The 17,009-nt window shown below is 36.4% G+C and overlaps 5 protein-coding genes across 9 annotated transcripts; 3 read left to right on the plus strand and 2 right to left on the minus strand.

The window, feature by feature from the left end:
* Positions 1–116: 116 nt before the first annotated feature.
* LOC112452975 (histone acetyltransferase KAT2A-like) lies at positions 117–3,822 on the minus strand. 3 transcript variants are annotated; one of them, XM_025013463.1, is made up of 6 exons: positions 3,317–3,821; positions 2,243–3,211; positions 1,592–2,149; positions 766–1,490; positions 433–632; positions 117–342 (listed from the first exon to the last, which is right to left on the minus strand). In XM_025013463.1, exons 2-5 carry the CDS (start codon positions 3,208–3,210, stop codon positions 439–441), a joined length of 2,445 nt encoding a protein of 814 aa, XP_024869231.1. In that variant the 5' UTR covers position 3,211; positions 3,317–3,821; the 3' UTR covers positions 117–342; positions 433–438. The 3 variants fall into 3 exon arrangements, with proteins under 3 accessions (XP_024869231.1, XP_024869230.1, XP_024869229.1); XM_025013462.1 differs by having other exon boundaries at positions 117–632; positions 2,243–3,222; positions 3,317–3,822; XM_025013461.1 differs by having other exon boundaries at positions 117–632; positions 3,317–3,820.
* A 229-nt stretch (positions 3,823–4,051) lies between these two features.
* Positions 4,052–7,076, minus strand: LOC112452974 (histone acetyltransferase KAT2A-like). 2 transcript variants are annotated; one of them, XM_025013459.1, is made up of 5 exons: positions 6,986–7,076; positions 5,893–6,870; positions 5,248–5,811; positions 4,442–5,163; positions 4,052–4,304 (listed from the first exon to the last, which is right to left on the minus strand). In XM_025013459.1, coding segments are annotated over exons 1-5 (2,460 nt in total). In that variant the 5' UTR covers positions 6,988–7,076; the 3' UTR covers positions 4,052–4,110. The 2 variants fall into 2 exon arrangements, with proteins under 2 accessions (XP_024869227.1, XP_024869228.1); XM_025013460.1 differs by having other exon boundaries at positions 6,972–7,058.
* A 267-nt stretch (positions 7,077–7,343) lies between these two features.
* On the plus strand, positions 7,344–8,549 carry LOC112452979 (transcription initiation factor TFIID subunit 10-like). 2 transcript variants are annotated; one of them, XM_025013467.1, is made up of 4 exons: positions 7,344–7,436; positions 7,527–7,639; positions 7,777–7,841; positions 7,977–8,549. In XM_025013467.1, exons 2-4 carry the CDS (start codon positions 7,529–7,531, stop codon positions 8,176–8,178), a joined length of 378 nt encoding a protein of 125 aa, XP_024869235.1. In that variant the 5' UTR covers positions 7,344–7,436; positions 7,527–7,528; the 3' UTR covers positions 8,179–8,549. The 2 variants fall into 2 exon arrangements, with proteins under 2 accessions (XP_024869235.1, XP_024869236.1); XM_025013468.1 differs by having other exon boundaries at positions 7,371–7,463.
* Positions 8,550–8,971: 422 nt separating this feature from the next.
* LOC112452977 (hsp70-binding protein 1) lies at positions 8,972–10,623 on the plus strand. Its single transcript, XM_025013464.1, has 5 exons — positions 8,972–9,173; positions 9,242–9,479; positions 9,551–9,953; positions 10,021–10,255; positions 10,352–10,623. Exons 1-5 carry the CDS (start codon positions 9,130–9,132, stop codon positions 10,560–10,562), a joined length of 1,131 nt encoding a protein of 376 aa, XP_024869232.1. The 5' UTR covers positions 8,972–9,129; the 3' UTR covers positions 10,563–10,623.
* A 91-nt stretch (positions 10,624–10,714) lies between these two features.
* LOC112452978 (glutathione-specific gamma-glutamylcyclotransferase 1) lies at positions 10,715–16,052 on the plus strand. Its single transcript, XM_025013465.1, has 4 exons — positions 10,715–12,268; positions 14,551–14,586; positions 14,674–14,936; positions 15,063–16,052. Exons 1-4 carry the CDS (start codon positions 12,110–12,112, stop codon positions 15,325–15,327), a joined length of 723 nt encoding a protein of 240 aa, XP_024869233.1. The 5' UTR covers positions 10,715–12,109; the 3' UTR covers positions 15,328–16,052.
* The last annotated feature ends 957 nt before the right edge of the window (positions 16,053–17,009 follow it).

Here is a 17,009-nt window from a genome sequence, read left to right on the forward strand (position 1 = left end):
ATATATCCGATCTATTATATATATATATTCCGACATGCATCTCTGTTAATTCAATGATTATATGCGCGCGTTATATACGTATATATATATATACGTATTTGAAGAAATCGATTGAAACCAATGTAATAAATACGATATAAGCATTTTTTCAAGAAAATAAAGAATAAAAGATAGATAATCGAAGAATAGTACTACAGAAATAAAAATTTCTTTTTTTTTAATTATTCCAACAGGCACTCTCACACATGTGGATATTATATATATTATTATTTAAATTTACTTTTATACAAATATCGCACAAATATTGCACGAAGAACGATACGATTTCAAAATATGGACTTACTTTATAAAGCAATAATACTTTATAATAAGAATAAATTAGGAAATATTAATTGTGTGTGTGTGTCAACATTATCATTAACAACAATTTTAAAAGTTCTACTTATCCCAAAGCCCGACTTCTTTCATACGCGTTTGAAAGTACTTTTCCAAAGCATTGGCACAACGGTAATAATCAGTGTCAGACCTATTATACAATCTACAGTTGGTAAAAATCCGTAACATGTCTGCTATAAATAATTTCTTTATTACATAATATCCTGAATTCAAACGATCTTGCATCGTCTTGAGATCTATAACATAAATAGATATATTATTTGTATTTTGGTATTTTTATATTCGGTTGATTTTTTTCAGGTAATAGCCAGGTAATTATATTCATCTATTTTAATCAGTTAAATGTATAGACAATTTTCTTAAACTCACCCATAGGATATTTTATGTGATCGTAGTAGTCTGGAGCATCATTCTTATCTACGGGTTTCAAAAAAGGCCACGCTGTGCTGTGTTTTTTCACACTGTTCAGAACACCATTTAATGTATTACATAGAGATTCTGGGACGTCCAAACTCGTGTCCATTGGTTCTGGACCTTGCATTCCTTTCGCCACACCCCTCGTTCTAGTTTGAGCGCAACTTTTCCATCCAGTTTCATGAATCCCCGGGATACTCTCGATAGGGATTCCCCTTAAACCCTCCTTAAAACACGTTAAGCCAGGATGCACTTTCTGTATTTCCTGTTGTCTTTGATGAATCAGCTTTTTAACTATTTCCTTCTGCTTCCTGATAACCGCCGTAAATTCGGTATATACAATTTTCGGGTTTAACTCGCAATGCATCAACGTTGCTCCGACATAATATTTTATGTATCCCTGGTGCACTGACTTCGGCAGTTTTATATCTTTGCTAAATCCCTGTTTCTTAAAGTATCCAATAGCGAAGTCATCCGCAAATGTAAGAAAATGCAGTATGTTGTTCTTAATGTGATAATCTTTCAACATATTCATTAAGTGCGTTCCATAGCCTTTTACTTGCTCATGGCTCGTAACAGCGCAGAAAACTATCTCTGTAAAACCTTGACTTGGAAACATACAAAAACAAATCCCACCAATTGGACGACCGTCCTTAATCAGGGCTAGGGTTTTATGCTTTCTGTAGGACAAAGACAAAGAATATTGTTATTGAATACATGCGTAGTAAAATAGGTAAAATTATTCAACACTGATATTGAATTTGGATATTGAACTACTCACGGATCAAAAACAAGCTGAGTGATGTATTCTTTGGGCGTTCTTGGTAATTGATGGCTGAACACATCTTGCAGTCCTATCAGCCAAAGCATAGTCTGCTTAGACACTGGTCGTGTAAGGCTATTTCCAACTACATGAAATTCTATTATCTTTTTACTTTCTTCCATCTTAGCGGTTTCGTCCCGTGGCACATTTGGTGGAAATACTGTATCAGAACCAGACATATAATTAGTGTCATTAATAGTTGCAACGATTTCAGCAATGGTCTCATCCGGAAGATCTTGAAAAGTTTCTTCAGTTTTTCGCTTCTTTGCGTCGAGACGCCCTTCGGCGTTTGGACGCTTATCCTGCATTTTCTTGATTCCAGAACTAATATTTATCGTTGTAAAATTATCTTTTTCATTCGGAGTGACAGTAACCTTTTCAAATTCTCCTGCTTTCCTTGCTTGAGCCTTTGAGTCCAAGGCAGTTTGAAAGTGAGAAGGCAGAAGTTGTTTAAAGTCAGGATTCCAAATGGGGGATTTATCAGAATAAATCTCTACTTCCAGCAATGAAAGAAACCTTAAGTATAAAAGATTATATATAATATTCAGCTTGATATTTATAAGTTATATATGTATATAAGAAATGGAAAAAAAAATGTGTTGGACATACTTAGGAAAATGCGTTAAAACCAAAACTCTCTTCTCCGGTGCTATTTTGTCTCTTTCATTATTACACTTATCCATTAATTGTCTACAAACTGATCTAAATACAGCTTGTAACAGAGACTTCCCAAAAACCACAGGAGTGTCGTAATGCGGCAAGGAGTCACAAAACGCAGGTACATGACAAAAGACGAGCCAGCGGGCATAATTAACTTTGTAAATAGAAGCTTCATCTGTATTGGTTGCTTGACACCGTCTGGCACTGGGTGCTTCAAAATTCCAAAAATTCAGGCAGTGTAAAAGCATCTTTGCCATGTCGTACATAACTTGCCATTCTCTCTGCGGCAAATGACTAAATTTATACAAAACAAAGTTTGTTACTGCCTTCGCTATGTTAGGTCTTTCAAATGGTGGCTTTCCTAACGGGCTTCCTTCCGCAGTTGGCTTTGTCATAAACAAGATACAATTCCTCAATAATTTGTACAAATAAATATATACTTTCTTAGTATCGGGATCTGCCTCCCTGTGTGTACACGCAAAAATGTTGTCCGCGTCAATAGCCATTCCCAATAATCTGTTGATTTCCTCGTCTGACTGAACCGGTAGATGCTTGATGTGATTTTCTAACGGATGAGTACATATCTTGCACAGATCAAAGAAATTTATAACGGGCTGTTGTATCTCGCCTTTCGGCGATCTTATAAACGGTTGTGCGTTTTTCCAGCCCGTACATTTGCATTCATCCGCCTGACAAGCACTATAATTCGCGAGCTTCAACAATTTCTTTTCTTGTGGCCAGTTGTACGTCTGCTGCTTGCGTTGGTGTATCCTTTGGAGATTACTCGTTCGATTCACTTGAGTCTGTGGCTTAGCTGTATCCTTATTATTATTTTCTTGCTGCAAGGTACTGCTGACAGGTTGTCCTGCCTCTTCCGAAGAAGCTGCTGTATGAGAATTGACGTCCTCGGATGCCATTCTGCAAAAAACCTTATAACATTCATCTTATTGGTTTGAGCAAATTGTACTTGTGATGATCTCATCGTATCATTAATTGCAGTAATAACATTTTAAAGTAACTTACGTGAATTTACACGCACATTAGAAGTTCAATTTTACGTGAACCAAGTTAATTATGTTTCTATTCTCAATGATACACTTTGTTCAACTATCCAATGATATTTGATATAAATAATAATAAATAATGATATCTTTTGATTTAAATAAATAATTATGATATCTGTAGAATTGTCATGCCAGCAATCTCTATTCTACAATTTGTTATGTTATTAGTACGTCGATATATACAGGACAGTTTTTGACAGATCAGGTTATATGAACTGTTCCCTAATGCTTCCTACACACTGTTGCATGCATGCAAGTGCATGCTGCTGCATCAGGAAATGCGGCATAAGATAATGCATGTCCAGGTGTCCACACAACGGCCAATTGTTTTCCATTTATTACCATTTTTCTGGAAGCAATAGTATATACCGAATGATGATTGGCTATCGCGCGTATGAGCGATAAAAGTAACCTTAAAATTTCTGTTGTATGGATTTAAATTTTTACTTGGTTGATTTGAGTCTTCGCCAAGTGAAGATTTCTGTTAAATCCGAAATTTTCGTTACTCTAGGTTCACATATGCAATAACAAACTTTAATTAAAGTTCCATAAGCAAAGAAACAAATTTTAACCTAACCCTTCGTCCTACCTGAATATTCTCCTAGAAATATTTTCTCTACTAATAGTTCAATTGAAAGTATTGGCAACTGTCCTACTTATTGTTAGTAAGTAGCTAATAAAGGGACAATTAATAATAAATAAAAAATTATTGTTTTTATATTTTTTGTATTATGTCACAAGCACTTAAAAATTCTACTTATCCCACAGACCAATCTCTTTCATACGTGTTTGAAAATATTTTTCTAGAGTATTGGCGCAGTGATAATATTCGGTCTCGAGACCGTTATACAATCTACAGTTTGTGAAAATTCGTGTCATGTCTGCGATAAATAATCTTCTAGTTACATAGTATTTAGACTTTAAACGGTCTTCCATAGTCTTGAGATCTGCAAAATAAAAAATTGTGTATCATTAATTCCTGATTATTAAGTTTTCTCATTTTAACACTAATTGTTTATTTATATTTAATAATTTATCAAAAAGTAATTTGATCGTTTTGAAAATGTACATCTTTTTTGCTCACCCATTGGATATTTTATATGATCATAATAGTCTCGGACATCGTTTCTATCCACAGGTTCGAGGAATGGCCAAGCTGTGCTATGATTCTTCACACTATTCAGAACACCGTTCAAATCTTTATAAAGGACATCTGACATATCCATGCCATCTACAAGTTCTGCACCTTGCGTTCCTTTAGCCACACCTCTCGTTCTCGTTTGAGTGTAATTCTTCCATCCGGTTTCGCGAATCCCTGGAATGGATTCGACAGGAATACTTCTTACACCATCTTTAAAGCACGTTAAGCCCGGATGAACTTTCTGTATTTCCTGTTGCCTCTGATAAATTAATTTTTTCACGATCTCTTTTTGTTTTCTTAGTACCGCTGTAAATTCGGTGTATACTATTTTAGCATTTAATTCACAGTGCATCAATGTCGCTCCTTCATAATCTTTGATGTATCCTTGATACATCGACGTCGGCAGTTTTATATCTTTGCTAAATCCTTGCTTTTTAAAGTATCCGATGGCAAACTCATCTGCGAATGTAAGAAAATGCAGTATGTTGTTTTTTATGTGATAATCTTTCAGCATGTTCATTAAATGCGTTCCATAGCCTTTCACTTGCTCTTGGCTCGTAACAGCGCAAAATACTATTTCAGTAAAACCCTGAGTAGGAAACGTGCGAAAACAAATACCGCCGATTGGACGACCACCTTTTATCAGGGCCAATGTTTTATGCTTCCTGTGTGTGATAAATAATGGATTGTCACTAGATAAATTCTTACAATGAATTAACATAATTGTTATATTTTTGGATGATACTCACGGATCAAAAACGAATTGGGATATATATTCTTTAGGCATTCTGACTAATTGATGGCTAAATACATTGTGTAATCCTATCAGCCAAAGCATAGTTTGCTTAGACACAGGTTGCGTCAGACTATTGCCGACAACATGGAACTCTATGATCTTCCTGCTTTCTTCAATTTTAGCAGTTTCGTCTCGTGGAACATCCGGAGGAAATACCGCGTCGGGTCCACACATATAATTGGGATCATTAATAGTCGCAACAATTTCAGCGACAGTTTCCTCTGGCAAATCCTCAAAAACTTCTTCACTTTTTCGTTTCTTTGCGTCAGGTCGTCCTTCGGAATAGGAACGCTTTTCAGGAAGTCTTCTTATTCCAGGACTAATATTTATTGTTGTATAATTATCTTTCTCGTTTGGTGGAACGGTGACTTTCTCAAATTCGCCTGTCCTTCTTAATTGCTGTGCCTTTGATTCCTGCATGGCAACTTGCAGATGAAACGGTGGTGTTGCTTTAAAATTAGGATCCCACATGGGTACGTTATCAGAATAAATTTCAGCTTCTAGCATTGAAAGAAACCTTAAATACAAATAATTATATAGTACCTGTGAAAATTACGAAAAACCAAAATTAAGAAGAGAAAACTGATTCAATACATACTTGGGAAAATGTGTTAAAACTAGAACTCTCTTTTCCGGCGTTATTTTGTCTCTGTCATTATGACACTTATTCACCACTTCTCTACAAAGTGATTTGAATACGGCTTGTAACAGAGACTTTCCAAATACCGCAGAAGTATCGTGTTTCGGTAAAGAGTCACAAAACGCAGGCACATGGCAGAAGGATAGCCAGCGGGTATAATTAGTTTTGTAAGCGAGAACTTCGTCCGAATTAGCTGTTACCGCTGTTACTTGTCTGGCACTGGGCGGTTCAAAATTCCAATAGTTCAGGCAATGTAAAAACATTTTTGCCATGTCGCACATAATGTACCATTCTCTCACTGGTAAATGATGAAATTTATACGAGACAAAATTCAGTACTGCTTTCGATATGACGGGTATTTCGAATGGTGGCTTTCCCAACCAGCCTCCTTCTAAGGCTGGCTTTGCTCTAGTTAAAAGACAATTCCTCAAAACTCTATACAAAAAAAAATAAACTTTCTTAGTATCGTTATCCTTTTCTCTGTGTATACATGTTAAAATATTGTCCGTGTCAATAGCCATTCCCAACAATCTGTTGATTTCCTCGTCAGATTGAACCCGCAAGTGCTTGGCGTGATCTTCTAAAGAATGAGTACATATCTTGCATGGATCAGAAAAGGTTATAAGAGGCTGCTGTATTTCACCCTTTGGCGATCTTATAATCGGTTGCGCGTTTTTCCAGCCTGTACATTTACATTCTTTTGCCTGACAAGCACTATAATTCGCAAGCTTCAACAATTTCTTTTCTTGTGGCCAGTTGTACGTCAGCTGCTTGCGTTGATTTATCCTTTGGAGATTACTCATTGAATTTACTTGAGTCTGTGGCTTAGTTGAGTTTGCATCCTTATTATTACTTTCCTGCGACGTACTGGTAACGGATTGTCCAGTCTCTTCCGAAGAAGCTGTTGTATGAGAATTGACGTTCTCGGATGCCATCCTGTAAAAAATCATTAAGTTCATTAAATTAAGAATCATATAAATCACACTCTAGCTATATAACCACAACAATAATTTTTCAAGGCAGAGTAATATACACACTCTTATAAACTCACATTACAAATTTTTATTGTAACATAAACAAAATAGGTCGCAATTTGGTGTGAATCAAGTAATTATACTCTCATTCCCAATCCTATTGTTGGTTTATGTATTGAATACCAAGTATTCAATATTCTTTTGGATTAAATGGTCGATTACAAACGTTTATAAGTTATTCTTTTACTATCATAGCCACATTTTTTTTTATAAATCCTTGGTTCTCGTTGATTTAAAACTATGCTCTAAGGCTCTAACCGAGGGTTAGGTTAGGTTGGGTTACATGAAACATTCTTCGTGAATTTACGTACAATTACGCGTCTAAAATGCGTGTGAGTCGAGCATAAAGAAATTCGCGTATTGTCACATAAAAAAAGTGCTACTGTGCGTCCAAAAAGATAAATATTTATAAAAGATAAGGCAAAAATCGCCAAGTTTAAGACCGGCAAGTTACGGAACAGCGAAACGGTTCGTTTTTTGCGTCTAGTGATTTAGGTTAGGAATTGATAGCACAGACAGCACAGAACACAGCTGCCACAGTTTTATTTCTCGTTACAGAAATGGCGGAGAATTTTGGAAGGGAAACGCCACCGATTTACAACGAGGAAGTCAAGACTGCGGGACAACCGTTGTCGGATTTCTTGTTGCAATTGGAGGATTATACACCTACGGTATCAATCCATTTTCTTGTCGAATAAATTTGTCCAAAGAAATAAATCTTGAATTTATAGCAAATTATGCGTTTACCTATTCTATATCATATCCTGTAACTTTAGTGCCACTATATATTTTTTTATGTTAACGTTAGATTCCTGATGCCATCACCGAACATTATTTGCACACAGCTGGTTTCAATGCCACTGATCCAAGAATGTAAGTATAAATGTGATATTGATTAAATCATCCTGTATATTGGATAAACGTTTTGTTAACCAAACATTTTTATCTGCTCAGTAAATCTATTGAACAATGTTATATGTTGTTAAACGACTTCTTATTACTTTATAGAGTACGCCTGGTGTCCTTAGCGGCGCAAAAGTTTATTTCAGAAATTGCCAACGATGCGTTGCAGCACTGCAAAACACGTGGTGCCAATCAGAACACAAAAACAAAGGGAAAAGACCGACGTTATACTCTGACTATGGAAGATCTGACACCAGCGGTTGCGGAATATGGCATAATAGTGAAGAAACCACATTATTTTGTTTGATTGCTATACAATTCGATGCGTGCACTTCGTTAAATCATATCAGTGCAATAATATGTAGCTGCATTTTTAGAGAGTCACTAAGAATCAATGTCGCATAAAAATAATACCTTTCCTTTTTATAAGGGAAAAGTTTCATATTCATGCATGTTTCAGTTTGAATATATTGAATAATTTGATAATGTCTGAGAATTTGTACTTTATTAGGAACAATATTATTATATGAATAAGTCCCCTAAAACGTTATAGCTTCATATAATTACATTACTGTGGCACGAATATAAATATACACACATCTTATTATATCATTGTATCGTTGCTAGAGTTTTTGTAAGAGATTAAAAAATAAATTTAATGGAAATTGTCATACTGTATCGGTTTATGTTTTAATATTTAAATAAATATGTACAAAATGCCCATCACACAGAATCGGCGGGGGCGGTGGAGGGCCTCTATTGGTTGACGTGTTTCTAGCGGATGTTAGTTAAAACCTAAGATAAGAACTAATGTTTAATTTATAACTAAGAAAATGCAAAGTCCAAAATTTTGCATTTAATCGCAATGACATCCGGTACAAGCAGGACGGCCTTTAAAAATATTACTTACATATACCTTTTCCTCGCAATCCTAGTAACTAGATTAAATAAAATTAAATTATGCATTATCAGATGATTATCGCGCAATTAATAACTAATCTATATATATCGAATAAAATATATTTGATAACTGGTTGTAACGTATTGTTTGTTACCGACATTAAAAAGTTAGTAGTGACTTTACCGATACGTAACACAGGTTCCACATACGCTCACACTTTAGTGCGACATCTCATATATGAAGAAATTCATGTGTTATATACAGAAATATAAAATCCCATAAAAAGATATGCAATGAATCAGAACAAGTAGTTGAGTTAGTTGAGAATTGGTTTTTAAGCCGTGTGTTATTCAGTTAATGGGCGCATCATTCGCTAAACAGAGTAACGTCAAAATGAACAGGTACGTATTAACGTTATTAGCTACCGTGTTTAACCTAAACTTAAGCACCTGTATAATCTTTTGCCTAGTTCTGAGAATAGAGAATCGAAAAAGGATGCCAACCAAGGTCAGTCGAACAGCAGTACGAGACCGTTGTCCATCGAGGGTCCTTCAACCTCCAGTAACACCGAGCGAGTCCCATCGCAACCATTACCAAACCAACCAAGGCAACCAACTAATTTGCAAGGTTTACTCAAATATGCTATGGATGCGGCACAGTCTGAGGATACGGAAAATAAATCGCCAGTCTATCCTTTGGACGAAGAAGTATAAAATTTAATTTAAAATTATGCATTATTTACTTGTTCATATCTGACGGATGTGTTTGTATGTTGCAGAAAAAAGCGTTTTTGAATGATGCATTATCATCGTTAACGGTAAACGTGATAGAGGAATTGCAAAAAGCTGTGCAAATCTTATCTAACGTCATCAATTTACGAGCGGACGATGATTCGTCGGAATATGAGAATGCATTGGAAAGGATGGCAGATTTTGTAGACAATATTGACATAGCCAATGATTTTTATAAAATTGGAGGCTTCTCGATATTTCAGCCATGCCTGAATTCCTCGCACAGTAGCATCAGATGGCGGATAGCTGATATTATCGCCGAATTAGCGCAAAATAATCCATTTTGTCAAGACAAGCTATTAGAAGCTGGAGTATTTCCTGTTTTGTTGTCTATGATCGATTCAGATCCATCGGAACAGGCCAGGATAAAAGCTCTGTACGCAGTGTCGTGTAAGTAATGGAACGTTGCAATGTCCGTCTTTTATTATTATTCTTATTGATTATATTTTAAATACAGGTATAGTCAGGGGACACCCTGCATCATTAAAGTATATGGATACGAACGATGGTTACTCGGTGCTTTTGCGAGCAATGCAAAGCCCGGTGGAGAAATTACAGATAAAGTCCGCATTTTTGCTTTCAAGCTTGTGCAGCAAGGATGATTCGAACGTAAAACATACCTTGGTAAAAATGGGATTCATAGAGCAAGCGGCAGGATTGCTGGGTAGAATAAATTTACAGCCGGCAGTCAGGTAACGCATCTGCGGCATGCATTTCAAGAGAACGTAATGATTTTTCACATTATTTTCCTCGCATCCGATATAAATCGAGGATTATTTTTATCGTAGGGAACAACTGCTGAGAGTGCTCAGTAGTATGGTAAACGATAATTTTTTACCGGCGCTGAAGGAGTGTCGCCGATCACAATTGTATTTAAGATCCACTTTGGAGCAATTGTTGACAGAATTGAAACCTGTGGAAAACCAGGACGAGATAGACATGTGTGCCGAACTCCTGGATAAAGTATTTTCCGAGCCAGAAACGAGTCAAGAGAGATAACACGAATTTGTATCATAATCTTTCCTCTAAATAAACATAACAATGTTTGCAATTCTAACAATGTGCTTTTAACTAGTTTCAGATAATTGAAAGGAATATACAATGTGTATAGATTTTAACGCAAAACTATTTCTCAAATGTACCAAGCAAATCTGAATATTTTGTTCTGCAAACCGATGTTTGAAAGATCAATCTTTGCCCCGCGCTCAATTTTTATAAACACGATTGACGACATTTGTTTTTGAAATCTTTCACGTTCTGAGTCGCGCGTAACTTCCTGTATTTTAAACACGTGCGTATGAACCAGTTGGCCCTGTCGCGTAAACCTTTGATAGTACTAACCGGTGTGTTTCCCGAAATTAATCCGATCAACGGAATGCTCACGCACGTCCGGTGCGTCACGTCAATCAGGCGGTTCGTTTCATCATCCATCCCCACCATCTCTCCGCTGGCGTGTACGCCAGATACTCCGCTACTCTTCTCTGTCTTCCCCAGTTCGCTGTGCTCTTTCCCGATACCTTTCTCTCTCCCTCCTGCTGGCGCGCGTTTGGTCGAGTTGACCGAATGTTAGCCGGTTGACACAGTCGACCGGCAGCTCTCATCGGATCTTGTTAAGTGACTCGCCCTTCTTCCGGGATCCTCCAAATGTCTCGGGAATACTTGAGCATACGTTCGCTCGAGATCACGAGACAGTTGCTGACGGATCGATCTTTGCGGAGCGGATTTCTCCGACCGACTTGACCCAGGATCGATCTTGAGGATCCAGCGCATCGCTGATGCAGAGTAGACACGTGAAACAGCCGAGATGACGGCAAAAAAGGAGCATCTTGTAATTATGGTATTCCGTCGATTATCGGAGCCGCCCCACGAATTAATAAATTGAACACGGAAGAACGGCGAGTTATCCGCGAGGGATTCAGAGAGACGCAAACGCGTGCATCAGCGATGATTGAGAATTGATTCGGCGATCATCACCGTGTCGAAAGTGAAACTTGTCATCAATTCGACTACGTAGAACTGTCACTGATCCGATAAAGATCCGACAAAGAGCTATTGGCGATCTCCTACAATTGGAACAAAATTATAAAATAATTAGATTTTTGTTTTGATCAGAAAAAAATGTACTGCATACTGCATATCTATAGAAAAGAAAAAATATGAGACCATTCGAATTGAAATGGATTTTTCATCGAGAGACACGGATTCGGAGAATTCGAACTTTTAGAGAAACTGAGAAAACTGAGACACGCACCAGATAAAGGTGTGTTAACGCGTGTTTTTTTTTTTTTTTTTTTTTTTTAATTACGAAGAGGGTAATTACAAGAAAAAACTTCGTGACCATCTTGTAGGAAGAGGATATATAAGTCACAACGTGTACAAATTCTTAACGATAAATCCAGGGATATAGAACGTGGAACATTGAGTTCCCTATCTACTATCAGAAACGAGATAAAAAAGAAATAAAGAAGATAAAGTAATAAATTAAAAAGAAACACGGTAGAGACTCGCTCGTTACTCGACTTTCTTTTTCGCGAGAGAGCACCAAGATGAATAGTACGCAAGAAAACGAACTCTGGGTATTTGGATATGGGTCACTCTGCTGGTATCCCGGTTTCTCATATACCAGAAGCACAACCGGCTACGTGAAGGGCTTCAGCAGGCGGTTCTGGCAGGGCAACATCACGCATCGCGGAACGGCCGAAAAGGTGAGCCAAATTGTGTCCCCTTCGGTCCTTTCTTCTTTATTCTTTAACTACCGTCGAATACCGCATTCGTCATCCATGACCGTGTAGAGTCGATTCCTCATTGAGAAACCTGCGTATTCGAGGTATTAAAAGAAACTTATTTTCGTAAGATAAAATTGCGTTTAAATTTTCGCACAATCTTTTGTAGGGTTCTTTCTTTTTTGACGATAAAACCGAGACGGTTACCGAATAATATGTAAATAATTCCATGTCTGACGAATAATCGGAACAATAAATATTTCAGAAAATGTCGCAGGCGTTATCTCGATAATAAATAATGGAAGTTATGGAAATGCACACTTGAGAGGCGATTGCTTGGTAGAGTTAATATATTCGTGTTATTATATAATATTATTTACGCCGTATATTCGGTTAATGTTTTAAAAAGTGAACGTTGAAGAATTCTGCAATATTATAAATTTAAAAACTGTTAAAACTTTGAGATATATAATTCTGGTATTCTAGTGATGTTATTACTCTCATAGCGAGAGTACTATACTAATTTTACACTTATACTAATACTACTTATACTAATACTTATACTTATACTAACACTTAACACTTATACTTATATTAAGACTTATACTAATTTTACACGTCAACTTCTCGCGTATTAATGCCTGCCGATGTGCATCTTCAGTTCACGTGATAATAAAAGATCGGAACAGCTGTACGGACTTTGGATAAAGCAAACATTCGTGGCAACGACCCTATCGATACGATAAATAAAATAGCAAATGAAATCTCACTTATAAATGGTAACAAATAGTAATTAATTATGCTCTTTAATCAAAGAAAAGAAAGGACGCGTCCTACATTCGCCATCACGTTACTATGTTTACAGATTGGAAATATTAATTGGTTCCGAAATATATATGTTTAATGTAAACACTACGTCAATGTATGCGTGTTATATATGCGATAAAATATATAGAGCGTTTTTATATCTCGAACAAAGTTAGCTGAAATTGGTTAAAAAAAAAATAAAACTTAACAAAATTACTAACAAAGTCGTAGATGTCTGGCAAGGTTGGCGTTTACACTTTCTTCGTTTAAAAGGTTTTGCTTATCGTTAACGTTCTGCTGAATTCAACCCTTAGCGAAGATATTCGCAGTATTTGTAATATATTTTTGCGTATGAAAATATGTCCCATACACTTTGCACGTGATTTTTATTTTTAGTCATTTGCGAACTCTATTAATATCTGAATTTTATTGCGCTCGCCGGTGTATACAGCGCATTCTTTTTCTGGCGCTGGCCAGATTCCAAGCGTGCAATACATTTTTCGCGACATTGATCATATACACCGATATATGCGCGATTGTCTGGGCTTGATAAGAGCCCGTCGACATGTACGTGACTTGGATAAAATTGCGAATTTGAAGGACGCGAATTTGAACGTAACGTGCGCAAAGTAAAAATTGCATAATTACTCGAAATTTATTTTGATCCTCTTTGTTTTAACACGCACAAGGAAACTCGTGCGCTTCGTCAGTTCCCTCATTGTGTCTTCTTTGTTTCACTTGTGTTTCATCTTTTTTAACTGAAATCGATTGAAGAATATCTTGATATTTATAAAATTATTATTGACATGTAAATATAACCATCTGAAAGTAATTATGTAAAGATTAAAATGTAAATAAATATTTAGCAGAAAATCACTGCTTTTATTTGGATATGAGACTTAGATAGAGATTGCTTTCTAGACACTTTTAGAATAAAATGTTCCCATAAAAAGGGTCTATAATTATAAAAGTCATAGTTTCCTTTTTAACGAAGAAAGGGTAAATGAATGTTGCGGTAATGCGTTTTGTATTACACTTGCGTATAAATTACGTGAAATTGTATATACAACCAGTTATAAACCAGTAGTAACTGATATCTTCAATGAGAGATAAAGCTTCGTGTCGTGGCTTACTTCTTGTTTTGTCTTTCGCCTTTTGCAACAGTGTGATATGTATTTTCTGCTTATATACAAGTCTACATATAGTGATATACAAACGCATATAATAATATTATATAATAATATTATATAATCTTTTGATAAAAATGAAATGATACTTACATATATGATATGTATATCTATCTGTCTCCATCAGAGCAAACTTGTTCTATATGCGTATTTTGTTCCACATCGAAAAAATTTTCAAACACAAATTAATTTAACTCTTTCTATCTTAATCTCTTAATAAGATTGACTGTTACATTTTTACGTCGCGGTTCATAAAAAATTATGTTGCAGCCTGCACGAGTCGCCACCCTAATCGAGGACAAAGAGGTACTTAATTTATTAATTGCATTGTGTCGCAATACAAATCTCGATCATGGGAATAATGTGTAATCGAGATTTTTTTTTCGCTGACAGGCTGTAGTTTACGGACGAGCGTTTCAGCTTGAAGACAGCGCGGCGTTATCCTATTTGGAAAACCGCGAGTGCTCCTTAGGAGGATACCTGACGACCATCGCGACATTTCACAGCCGGGACGGGGACAAGCAATTCCCCGTAGTAATTTACATCGCCACCAACAAGAACGAGCAGTGGCTCGGCGAGGCATCGTTGCAGACTATAGCGCGTCAAATTACTGAATGTTCCGGTCCGAGCGGACATAACGTCGAATACCTCTTACGGTAAGAGATACACATAACGTAAGTTGTTTTCTAAATTCATTTATTGTCTGACACGTTGATAACGTTACAAATTATAATACAAATTATAACAAGACGATAAAAATATTTGTCCGACTGTTGTGACAGCTTGGCGGAGTTCATGCACCGTTACTTGCCGGAGGCGCACGACGAGCATCTCTTCACGCTAGAAATGCTGGTGCGCTCGCAAATAAAGGAGGAGAGCATGTGCTTGGCGACGCTGATGGGAAATCGCAACTTCGTCGTCGACCTCGACGTCGAGGACGCGGAATCGGCCGTTCAAGCGGAAGAAATTAACGGGCGACCCCGCGAGAGCTCCTTCCAATTCAGCGCGCGGATCCCGTCCAAGAGCTTGCGTTGCGTAAAAATGTAGCCAATTGGTCAATTAGACATAGCTGTATTTTTCAACTTCAATCGCAGATTGAACGCGTGATAGAAAATGAAGGGAGCGGCAGCTTATTTTCTTAGGAAATAGCGCAACTCGAGTATGAACTTTGTGTGATGAGAATGTATGAAAGCGTGAATTATAATAGCGAGATCACATTCTCATAGGGATATTGACTGAATCCTAAATTAGAAAAGCATGTAGTTGAAGAGAAGCGTGTAAAGAAAAGAAGCTACAGTCTAAATTTAAATTTAAAAAGTTGCAAATTTTTTTGAGAATACGATCTCACTGCTGGTATGTATCTCCCTTAGAAGGTGTTTGTGAGATGGCTGTGTTAATTTTGTAACGCGCACAACGTGCTGGACACGTGCACACCTAGATTGAATTTCTTCGCTATTTTATAACACTATTACTCTTTATTACGTATTATTTTTAATATAAGAGGGCGCTATCTCTTCTGATATTTTAATACACTAATTGTGAGAGTTGTAGTCGCGGAGTCACGGATAAAGATAAAGAAATAGCCCTTTCTTTAAAGTCGTGAAAATTCCCAACGTCTAAGGCGTGACGAAAGGAAAAAACGTTTGTGTATGTTTATGTGTGAAACATTTACGGCAGAGACCGTTTATGTTTTAAAACGGTACGTTTTGGTATTACGAATTTTTAACCTGCTTATACATCGGTTAATTTAAATATATATTGACATATTTCCAACATTGTACATATGTATATTTATCTCCAATACGAATTATGTTCTTTTTTATATTATACCATATCCTACACATGTAGATAAAAATAATTAATAAGATAGTTATCTGTAAAAGATAAAAGACACAAGTCTCAAAGTTTTCTAACATACGTCGATAAAATAGAGAAATTATTGTTGACTATCGATATGCTAGCGACTTTGCGCTTGTGATCTTACTATCGATAATATAGCTACCTTCTTTGACATAATTGTAACACTGAAGTATATTTACATTTTTTATATACAGAAACTGATTTTTATCTTGTTCAATAAAATATATATTTTCCTGATCATCTTATCTCGAAATTATTCAGAAAATTATGGTAGTTATAGTACTTCATCTACATCCGATCATTCTCTCTATAGCGCGAAGATATTGTGTGACGGCAAATTTTACACAGCTTATATTCTTATTTTCTCAAAACACGTTCGACCCGCCGAGAAATTTATGAACGGTACATCGTAATATGGAACAGCCATTCATCCAGCCGCTTAGACTCTCCATGAATATTAGACTGACTATCCTACGGAACGTTGCGCTGCATTTTAGCTACCATTATTTTACGTAATAATTTGAACGTTCAAGTTTTAGAAAAAGATTTCCTGGAGCACACACTCGATAACAGTATTCTAACGGAACAATAGTTCCCTCTCCGTGTCGTTCTATTAGCACTATTAGCGAGAAAGCGAATCGCCGAAGTCTGATAAAGAAGATTGTACGTGCAATTCCATCTGTGATAATTAATTAACAAGTAAAATATCAATTGACATAACAGAGAAATACTAATCTATGGTCAAAAACACATCGCGTAACGAGAGACAGTATAAGCTAGAGCATTTAAGGTCATTTCTTTTCAAACGGAAAGCTGGTAACGTATTAATATATTTTACAAGGTCCAAGCTTCTCTAATCTTAAGGTGAT

This window comes from Temnothorax curvispinosus, unplaced genomic scaffold, assembly GCF_003070985.1.
Source record: "Temnothorax curvispinosus isolate PA1 unplaced genomic scaffold, ASM307098v1 QBEX01003901.1, whole genome shotgun sequence".
Classification (NCBI taxonomy): domain Eukaryota; kingdom Metazoa; phylum Arthropoda; class Insecta; order Hymenoptera; family Formicidae; genus Temnothorax; species Temnothorax curvispinosus.